This window comes from Photinus pyralis, unplaced genomic scaffold, assembly GCF_008802855.1.
Source record: "Photinus pyralis isolate 1611_PpyrPB1 unplaced genomic scaffold, Ppyr1.3 Ppyr1.4_LG8, whole genome shotgun sequence".
NCBI lineage: Eukaryota > Metazoa > Arthropoda > Insecta > Coleoptera > Lampyridae > Photinus > Photinus pyralis.
In genome coordinates, this window is record NW_022170819.1 from 17,813,463 (window position 1) to 17,824,685 (window position 11,223).

At 36.5% G+C, this 11,223-nt stretch overlaps 1 protein-coding gene across 1 annotated transcript; it reads right to left on the reverse strand.

Annotated features, from left to right (window-relative positions):
* Positions 1-1,328: 1,328 nt before the first annotated feature.
* On the reverse strand, positions 1,329-9,897 carry LOC116178625 (F-box/LRR-repeat protein 4-like). The gene is made up of 11 exons (XM_031498176.1): positions 9,646-9,897; positions 9,498-9,598; positions 9,265-9,453; positions 9,004-9,217; positions 8,834-8,959; positions 2,472-2,596; positions 2,325-2,428; positions 2,118-2,276; positions 1,840-2,071; positions 1,599-1,794; positions 1,329-1,551 (listed from the first exon to the last, which is right to left on the reverse strand). The coding sequence occupies exons 1-11, from the start codon at positions 9,850-9,852 to the stop codon at positions 1,498-1,500; spliced, it is 1,707 nt and encodes a 568-aa protein (XP_031354036.1). The 5' UTR covers positions 9,853-9,897; the 3' UTR covers positions 1,329-1,497.
* Between the last annotated feature and the right edge of the window lie 1,326 nt (positions 9,898-11,223).

The following is an 11,223-nucleotide window of genomic DNA, read 5'->3' on the forward strand; positions in this document are numbered from 1 at the left end:
TATTTGTTTCCTTCCCTGAAACTTACCTTTTAATTCGTCTATTTATAACACTTTTAATTCATCTAATTTCGTATTCACATGCCCTAAATTACGACGCCTATTTTGTTTGTATTTTTTCTATTTTCCCTAAATTCACTAACATTTTCATAGTCGTTTAAAATCCGTCACCGGTTCCATAATTTTACTGGTCTCATTCCTTATTAAAGGTGCTCTGAATGTCATAATCTCCTGGCTCCTAATTATTTCTCTTCATATTTTTTATTTATTTATTTATTATCCTTCTCTTTTCCTGGGCCCCCAACAGGCTTGCGCCCAATTACAGAGTGACCCGCATAATGCTTTTTTTTAGTGCCAACAGTAAAACCACAAGTATAATTAATTACCTACCTATCTTTGTTGGTCTTGTGTCGCGTTTTAGTTTCAAGAGCCCGACGAATGGCACATTTTGTCCAAGTATTAAAATAATTTCCATTTCCCAAAAGTGCGCTCTAGTAGTTCATTCTGGCAGGTACACCATTTGGTAAACTTTAAATAGAGATATTTCAATTTAAATAAACAAAAAAATACATGACTTTTATTTAACTATGTCTTCTAGGACAACTCGATTTACAAATGATCGCTCAGTTTTTGATTATAATTATAATAATTTGCTTACATGCTTACCTAGTTACTAACATCTTATATATTATTAAATAATATACAAGATGTTAGTAACAGACAATTTTTTTTGCGGGCACCAAAAAAATAAGGCAGTGTACAACCTTCCTTTTTTACCAAAAATCGACTGCACCAAAATTTCTCGGGAAAACACTTTTTCTTATTAATTTTGGTGCGTAGAATCCAAAACAATTCGTACTTTTTCGATCAGACTTCTCAATCAAAAGTTATAGACTAGAAACCAATTTCGAAAGAAAATTCAAAGGGCTGTAACTTTTGAACTAGTACGTATACAAAAAATATTCAAACTTAACAAAACATTTGTATCACAAGGGTAACCAAACTAATAAAATTAAGTAGGTCTTTGAATATTCCCAAAATCAGTTTAATTGTTTTCACTTTTATTTAATTTTCTCGATAAGAATAAATGGAGTTTTGTTATTTCTTAATTATTCATTACCAACCTTGATCAATTACTAAATTTTACTACTTACCTATAAGATTCACTTTTAGGTTCAATATTTACGTTACATTTTTTCATATACCTAATTAAAAAAAACAATTATTGCCAACATGTAAATTAGTTTGATGAATAAGGTATAGGATTGCATGGGCAACTTTGTTAAGTTATTAAAAATATGGATTAAGTTAACAAAAATAAAATATTAAGCTGGAGGTGATTGATCTATTTGGCTCTTGCCCATGTATTGAGGTACCTAGTTTGGTAATCATAAAATAAAAGCAACACTTAATAAAATATACTACATTCTTTTGCTAACACTTTACAAGAAACAAAATTAATACGTTGATACTCAACACTATGCCACCAGTGAGTACAAATCACAGCGCTTGTTGTATAGTAATATTTGGATAGTGCTGCCTCCAAAGGACAACCTAAAACCAAATTGATTAAGTAGCGATTCTCTGCAATATCAACAAACCTGCTCGGGTTTTATTAAATCACAAAAACTTATGTCTAATAGTCGCAAGTTGGGTAATGAAGACAAAATTCTCTCACAAATATCCACAGATATATTCTTCATCCCTAAAAGATCCAATTCCCTAATCTCTTTACATGATCGAATTATGGGCAATAGCAGTTGATCATTAACACCTCTCCAACCACACAAAATTAATCTACAAAGACCTAAAATTAACTGGACCATTAACGGCACGACAAACCTTCGCAAGTGTTTGCAATTTGACGCTATTCGCTCAAGACTGTTACCGGGATCGTTTAAAAGCAGACACCAACCAAGGTCTAGCTCCCTTAGAGACGAGCACCGCGCCAGGAATTTAACACCGTCCGAAGTGATCGAATGTGTCTTCCAGGAGCTCCACATAACCAGATTGGGATTGAAAACGGATATTACTTCAGTAACCTCGTCGAGCCTTTCGAGCAACTCACACAAATCTGAAATGAGACATTACCCAGCCGAAACAATACGCGCAATTATTACCAAGGTTTAAATACTTCAGGTCGCGATTAGCTCTTAAAATTTTAATTAAATACACATCAGATATGTTGGAGCAATACAGATCTAAGGCAGTCAGTTTACTCAAATTTGACAGTGCTTCGTACTCATTCATGTTACATTTACAATTGCGTAGACGTAAATCTGAAAAAAAAATGAGAAGTATGGTAATCGTAACATGGGCACGCAAACCGGTGAGCTCTCCATATTTCGCGAGGTAGCCCAATGACGAAGAGTGACTGAAGCAGTGACCCAAAGAGAGGTGCGTAATGTTCGGGCAACACTTTTCCAAAAATCTACGATAAGGATGTTAAAGTTTTCTGTCACTGTGAGACTTACTCCATGAAAACTGGCTCAGTAATCTGTTTCTCAATGTCGCACCACGAGATGTCTAGTTTCTTTACGTTTCGGCACTTGGTGATGAAGTGCTTCATTACGATCTCATCCACTCTGTTCCAATATCTCTTCAATAAAAAATGTTACTTACATACTGATGGTAAACTATAATAATTAGGCCAGTGAATTCATACATCAAGGATCGCAAACTCGAGCTGCCCTTCTAAGCAAAAAGGAATGTTGCAACTTTGATTTGTGCTCTATCGTCTTCATTCCGTCTTTTTCCAGTTATAAGCCTGATTATTGTGAATTAGGGGATCGCTGTACGAGTTTCTAGATTATTTTTACACACGATTTAGTGGAAGTACACGAGAAATGGTGTTTGAATAACTTCTGATTGCCATCACACGCAAAATTTCATCAAACGTCGACGTTCATTTTAAGCAACTTTTAAAGAATACATTTTTTTTCTAAGATCACGACTCAACGGTTTGGTTCAAATTTTGGATCTGTATATTAGGCATATGGCAACACAACATTTCTATTACACTATTCGACGCTTGTTCTGTGTACAACCTACAAAAATTATGGTAGGTTTTATTACAAAAAAAAGGCAGAAAAAAATGTTCAAGTTAAAAAACTTTAATTGTTTTTGGCAAAACAGTTATTTTGATTTCGTTAAAGTTCTGGCAGTGTTTATTAGACGCAAAACGGCCAAACACTTACTTTTTATATCTAGTTTGAGTTAGGTAACTCTTCTGTCAAGAATTTCGCACCTAATTTTCGTTTTCACTATGGGAATCTCGTAATCCGGAAGAGAAAGTCGCTAATTAATTTTATTTTTTTATTTTTTATTTTATTGCCTTTATTGTATAGTGGGCGGAGTGTTAGCAATTTGCTACTCTTCACACTCAACCCACTATACAATCACAAACAGCCATGCCTTATCTGGGATTCGAACCCAGGACCCTTGTAGCCAAAGTTAGAGCTACTAACGTAAGCTCATCTGAGTTACGCAGGTCTTTTTCCTTTCAAAATTTCTTGTAACTCCACAAATTGCGAAGTTCTGGCCAAAAAACCGAAAATCGAAAATGCGCGTTCATTCATTTATATTCAAAGTGCAAAAAATAATTTTAACAAACCCTTAATGATTTTTTCTCATCTTTCTACATCAACTTTCTTATTTCTTATGGATTTTAACTTCGCTAGATAAAGTAAAAAATTGCAAAAACGAAGATACCAAATACTTAGTATTTCATTCGGAAATTAATCTTGAATTTTTGCGTTCCAGTTTACAATGTATTTCTTATAGCAATCCATGGCTTGCCTAAAATTATTTAACATTTTTGTTTATTGTCTGGAATAGTGTCCATCAATACGGTCATCTAGGTAATTATGACCATAAGAAATACAGTAATAAATAACAATAAGTAATAAATAATTGGTGTTTGTATAACAAACGTTATTTACACAAGTCAAGAAGATAAACAAATAACACAAAGCATATAGAAAAAGGTTGACATGACAACAAACTCTATTTAAGTTATTATAAAAATCAAAAATCAAAATTGTAAACTTAGTTCAATGCAAAAATTCCAGATTAATTTCCGAATGAAATACAAAGTACCTAGGTATTTGGTATCTCCGATTTTGTAATTTTCTCTGTCTCGTGTAAAAATCCAATATGGCGTCCATAAGGAATAAGAAATTTGATATGATTGACTTGAAACCCACAAGTCATAAAAATTTGAATTTAGCACATGTTTCGTTTTTTTTGCCATAACTCCACTATTTCTAAAGACAGAAGAACCTTTGAAAGGGAAAATTAATCAGTATAGAAGAAGAATAAGCTCACGGAGTCGCGTTGAAATTAAAATATTACCTTCGAGTCGTAGCCGCAGCTGTTTCCGAGCTCAGGAAGGGTACTGTCTGCCAAAATCTTTAATCAGATAAAACACAAAAACAAAAAAGTTGCCGTGGCTAGCACAGATACCACCTACACACCTACTTGAATCTGCCCTTTTATTTCGAAGAATATGTGTACCAAATTTGGTTCCCATCCATTCAGCCGTTTAGCGGAAATGAGTACAGACGAACTGACAGGCCGACCGATATCATCGAGATTTTGTTTCATTCGGATTCCTGCTGTTTCAAAACGTGTATTTCCGTCAAAAGTGGGGGGCCATTTTTTACCCCAATGCAATACCCCCCTTACTACCGTAATCAACACCTAATGGAAAGGAATAACTCGAATTACTGTAAACTAGCAATAGCAAAATTTTGATCGACAACCTGAAACCACGCCCACTCAATAATAAAGGCAAAAATCAAATAAAATACACGGGCAAATGTGGAGACATTTGTTGAAAACGTCAAGATAAGCACTTTACAAAGTCATCGTGGTTGTTGTCAAAACCCTAGGGTTCTTGCCTGAACTATTATCACTGAAGGTTATCGTGGTTGTTGTCAGGAGTCAACCAATAGGAAGCCAGGATTCTCCCTTTTGTTTGACATTGCTTTAGTGATCATGTGCATCCCTCAAAATTGATAATCAATATCTCCTTGGGCTATGCCCGTCGTTAACCTATCAATAAAAAAAGCCTCCATATAATGAGGACCTAGACGCAGATCTCAAGAATGCCCCAATGTCCCCAAAATCGCTTTAGTTCAGGAAAGAATCACATGATCCTCAGTGGGTTTTTAGTTTAGCTTAAGACAACAACCACGATGATCTTCAGCAAAGATAATACTACACCTTTGCCTTAGGCGAGTTTAATATAATTCCTGCGCTAAATCCTTTATATGCCCCCAATAATCCCTTCGACATTGAAAGCAGCGTACATAACTCGCTTGCAGGTTTGATCCTCGGCGATATTAGTTCAGGGAAGAACCCTACCGTTTCGTTTAGACAACAACTACGATGACCTTCAGTGACTTTTGAGTTTAGACAAGAACCTACTCAAATCAGACAACAACCACAATGACCTTTCAGTGACATTAGCTCAGGAAAAAGCGCTAGTTAGTTAACCATGATGACTTTCAGTTAGTTTAGACAAGAACCAAGCTTAGACTTGGCGCGTGCACAGATTTCAAGGTCAAAGTGTTCAATATGCCGCCATAAACAGAAAGTCAAAAGACGTCAAAACCGGAAACCTAGAGGTCTATATGTGTCAAACCACTCATTTTCAAATAAAATACGTATCAAGCTTACTTCTAACTACGTTATAATTGTAGGCCCGAGTGCCATCTTGCTGGTACCACACTGTAACGTAAATTTAATTACGTCGTTTATTTATTTACAAATAATTAACAATAAATTTATAACAGGTTTGAAATGAATTGATTTACAACAGTACAATACTATTTATCACTTACGAATAGACAATTTATCACAGCGCGAATTATTTATTACTTCGGCGTCGTAATTGGAACTGAACTGAATCATAATTCGATTTGCTTATATTGTCGAAACGTTGCCGGATACTTCCGAGATTTTCTAGAATGTTTATTTCTCGAAAAGATTACGCACATCCGCCTTCGTTCTTTATCGCCGATGACTAATTTTTCATGGCACCTCGATGTCTATGGAAAGTTCCGGAATGTTCATTACAATACTTTCATCCACTGTTGAAGAGGAAAATGGCAAATTGTCAAGTGCCTCGTCCACAGCTGTGTTCAAAATTTCATCTATTATTGGATTTTTAATATGCGTACAACTCTTCCATTACTGACTGACAGCGTACAGCCGAAACTGGGTCCGTTAACTTGGCCCCCCACTGAGAGATTTGATAGTCGTATTATTTTGAAATGAATGCGCTCGTTATGCGCTCATATGCGCCACCGATAATAACTCTTGCGCCATTATCGTTTTTTAGAAATCCGAAAAAACATTTAGGGGGGCCAAGTGAACGTAGCCCCCCCCCCCCCCAGTACGTATTTTGTCCTTGTAACTAGGTCACCTGATACATTTGGTTATGCGCTCAATTGCGCCACTTGAATTAAAGCTAGCGCCATTACGGTTAAGCCGTGACAAATTTTCAAAAAGTGGGGGGGCCAACTTAACGTTTTTAAAAGTTACTTTTTTTTAACATCTTTTCATACGAAATTGTACTCTCAGGTATGCGCTGAAATGCGCCGTAAAAAGATATCTTTGCGCCATTATTGTTTTTTGGATATCCTTAAATATATTTGGGGGGGGGGCCAAGTGAACGGAATCCCCCATAACGCATTTTGCTACCGGTATTTGTGCCACTTGATACATCTGGTTATGAGCTCAATTGCGCCACTTGAATTAAAGCTAGCGCCATTACGGTTAAGCCATAAAAATTTTTAAAAAGTGGGGGGGGGCTAACTTAACGTTTTCAAAAGTTACGTTTTTTAACATGTTTTTTCTACTACATCGTACCTTTCATCATGCGCTAAAATGCGCCGTAAACAAAAATCTTAGCGCCATTATAGTGTTTCAGAAACACTATACAGGGTGTTTTTTTGGGAGCATTAGTTAAAAGATTCTGGGAAAGTAAAATAGGTAGGTTTTTAAAAATTTGTATTTAGGAGTTACTCCGAAGGCCGAATCGATGTAAAATATTTTCAAAATGTACGCACTTCCGGAAATAACTTTTGAAAACGCTAAGTTAGACCCTCCACTTTTTAAAATTTTTTTATGGCTTAACCGTAATGGCGCTAGCTTTAATTCAAGTGGCGCAATTGAGCTCATAACCAGATGTATAAAGTGGCACAAATACCGGTAGCAAAATGCGTTATGGGGGATTCCGTTCACTTGCCCCCCCCCCCCCAAATATATTTAAGGATAACCAAAAAACAATAATGGCGCAAAGATATCTTTTTACGGCGCATTTCAGCGCATACCTGAGAGTACAATTTCGTATGAAAAGATGTTAAAAAAAGTAATTTTTAAGAACGTTAAGTTGGCCCCCCACTTTTTGAAAATTTTTCACGGCTTAACCGTAATGGCGCTAGCTTTAATTCAAGTGGCGCAATTGAGCGCATAACCAAATGTATCAGGTGACCTAGTTACAAGGGACAAAATACGTACTGGGGGGGGGGGGGGCTACGTTCACTTGCCCCCCCCAAATGTTTTTTCGGATTTCTAAAAAACGATAATGGCGCAAGAGTTATTATCGGTGGCGCATATGAGCGCATAACGAGCGCATTCATTTCAAAATAATACGACTATGAAATCTCTCAGTGGGGGGGCCAAGTTAACGGACCCGCCATAACTACTGACTGGGAGTAGAAAGCTGAAATTTGGCATGTAGATTCCTTGGAGATTGAAGGGAGCCCCAAGATTTTCCCAAATTTGTACGAGAACCGGAAAAACGGGATATTACGTTTTCAAGTCGAATCTGCGTACTTCCCGAAATTCCCACGGGAACGAGAAAAAGTTGAATTAAAACAGAGGGTAATGCTCGTTTTACATATTATAGGTAATAATCTAATAAGTGAATATGGTGGATAATAAAGCACATTTTCCACATGTTGGAAGGCGCTATTATGACCTCTTTCCCCGTCCACCCTACTCCCACAGTTTTAAGATATTTAGTTTCTTCCTTTGGCATTCGATAGCTTACAGTTCTGGCACCTGAACCAATAAAAATCTTGATGATTAATAGGCGCATGCTCAGACCGCGCAATTCCAAATTTTTATTTATATTTTTTTGAAATTTTAACCACAGATGCTTCCAGTAAAGGCAAGCATATCGCATATTGTAAAAATCAGATGTGCACAATCCCAATTTTCATATTTATGTTTCTACTAAAGAAAAACATAGCGCACAGAGCTAAAGCCTTTTGGAAAATACTGATGAATGCAAGTAAACCCTTTTTCATTTTTTCAAAATATTACCAAATTTTGAAAAGCTGTATCTTCAAATCCAATTGGCCTATATAGAAATATGTGGTTGTTTAAATTATTACAAAACTAATACCACAGACAAAATACTGACGAAGGTGGTGATAGTGGTCCTTGTTTATTGTGTGTTGCTAGTCGTATCTCACATAGGGAATCTGTCCCAGGTTCATCTATAGAACAATTTACCACAAAGTTAGATACCTCGGGAACAATTATAGGCGTCGATACATATCTTTAGTATGTGTTAGGGGTATATTTCTCAAATTGCATATTTTAAATGGTACGTATATGACGAATCTAGCTATTATCTGGTTTTTGGATATGCAGACTCATATGTAAATGACTTGTGGAGTTTCTAATAGATATCTACCAAAACCAGGTGCCAAATTCTTGACAGAACAGTTTCTTAGCTAAAAATGGTAGATAGTAGATACCCCACTAGTTTGTGAACTTTGCCCTTTTTGTGTATAACTCCACTGGCCTTAAAACTTACTTTCAAACTAATTTCCCGATAAAGAGTAGGGTCAAAAGTGATGGAGTGCCATCGTTTATTAACTTGCGCACACCGACACAAAGACTTCAAATCCAAATACTGGAAAATGTGCACCATCACCTCAAACTGTAATAACACAGTTATGCTGCTCGTGACAGTAATAGTCTTACAGGTAAACTTGCAAACAAGTCAAGACCATCCCCTCCTGAATGAATTGGGGTACATTTATTAACATCACACTCACAACCATCTAAACAATCAAAAAGACCTTTCTGTAACAGCTCACCCTGCAGTAATGATTTAGGTTGATACCCAGTTAACAGAACTGCATCCAACGATGTATAATAACTTAACATGCTCTGATTAAACTCGATACGAATCTCGCTACAAGAATCCAATGTAAAATGTGTTCTACTCCAAAAAAAACTTACTTTATCAGTTCCTTAACTTGTCTAATGGGCGGTGAAAACCGTCTAGAGCTAGGTAAGCAAAGCTGAGGTGCACCCTGCCATAACAGCACCCATGGATTGCCCATTTTATGACCCCAAATCCGTACAACAGCCCCCGGATTGTAAGTCTCATAAATACAGATACTTTCAGGAAACACACCGTGCTTAAATCTACATAGATAACTTAAGAATCAATTCAACAGCCGTCACCAGACCTAACAGTTACGAAATCTTCAGACGGTATAGGATCGACGTCTTGTGGCATATAGGCAGGTTGAGCTGCCTCGCTCTGATTCCACCAGCTTCCGTAGGACCGCTGCAAAGCTCCCGTTTAGTATTAACAATATTAATAGGTAAACTTACGAGAGTGTAGCTATTTGGGTCGTCCCCGTAGTTGGGATACTTGGAAGGTTTGCCCGTTAAGTTTTCCGGTGCGTAAAGAATGCTCGAAATACTGTTGTAACGTGACGAGTAGCTTGTAACATTTTCAACAAATTGCTCTAAGAAGATCATGCCACTGTAAATGAGTTCTAGGCTTGATTTTTTTGGTCCCTCGTTTAAATTGCTCATTTTTGTTGATTTAGAGGTTGAAGTTTAAAAGTAAGGTTAGAAAATGTGGGTTCGTATCTTAAATATCCAGTGGCGGCGACTGTGTTATGGGATACAAAAATTTAATTTGATTGGCATAGAAAGTTGCTCTGATTTAAATCGTGATTTTAATCGCAACTTAAATCAACAGATTTTAAAAGATGATTGTTTTAATAATATGTTAATAATAGTCCTAGTGCTGTTCGATCTTATACCTTCCTCTTCATTACTACGTACACTCATCTCTCTTCCTTGACATCGTAAATCATCTTCATCTTACTTCCTTCCTTCTTTTACTTACACCAAACACTACATGATCCAACCAATTTATCTCTTTCTTTTGTAATTGGTGTCCATGAGTGATTTGCTTTCTCCAACTCCTTCCAGCACTTCCTCGTGTCAATTAATCTTCCAAACCTTTCTCCATATCCACATATCCACATTTCCAAAGCTTCTATTCTTTCTTCGTCCTTCATCACATGTTGTCAATGCTTCACAACCATAAATGGCATTAGCACTTTTGCTAATGTCTCTCCCTTAATTTGATATCCAGTTTGCTTTCGATCTAAGTACATCCTGTACACCTTTCTGTATATGCTTGTTTTTCCATTTCAGTAGATCCAGCTTCTCTCCTCTAACGAAAACACTACATCTTCTTCTTCACCTTTAAGTACTCATTTTGGTGTTAATTTATCTTCAAGCCGTTCATATTTACTTTCCATCTTATCAGGTTGTTGCAACATTTCTTTCAGTTTCTGCGATATGTTGTCAGCAAATTGATTCAGAGGCTATACTTCCAACGCTAACTCTCATAGTTCCATCCGAGCATTCTCCTATCATTTGTTTGGCACACTTACAACTTGTCAGCACTTCTTTTTATATCTAAGAATATGTGCACCAAATTTGGTTTAAATCGGTTTAGTCGGAAAGGAGAGTACAGACAGACCGACCGATCGTCATCATTTTGTTTGATTCCCATTCTTGTTGAAACCAACAGTTTCTCACTGATTACTAACGATTTCTAATCGTTTTTGAAACACCCCGTCATCCGAACCAAACCTTTTTCTAATGCGTTCTTTATGTAATATTTAGAGTACGATTGCGTGCGTTGAACATTCCCATAATAACTCAGTAGATTTTCTATTTGACACTTTAATTTAACCGCTGAGTTTTCTGCCCATAAGGCAAACATTGATAACAGTTCTTTTGAGACAGAACATGTACCTAATTGTTAAAGGGGTTGTTGAAAACTCATCATTATTAGGTACTGTTTATAAATAGTTATTAGTTAGCATACAAAACCATGAGCACTTAACACTTTGGAGACCATTTTCTAAATTGTTAATAAACTTC

Bases quoted from the DNA above. Each gene is read 5' to 3' on its own strand.
- LOC116178625 (XM_031498176.1), bottom strand. From the start codon at position 9,852: ATGAGCAATTTAAACGAGGGACCAAAAAAATCAAGCCTAGAACTCATT. The intron at 8,960-9,003 runs GTAAGACTATTA...GTGTTATTACAG, and splicing joins ACTTGTTTGCAAGTTTACCT to TTTGAGGTGATGGTGCACAT. The intron at 2,429-2,471 runs GTAAGTCTCACA...TCCTTATCGTAG, and splicing joins ACTGAGCCAGTTTTCATGGA to ATTTTTGGAAAAGTGTTGCC.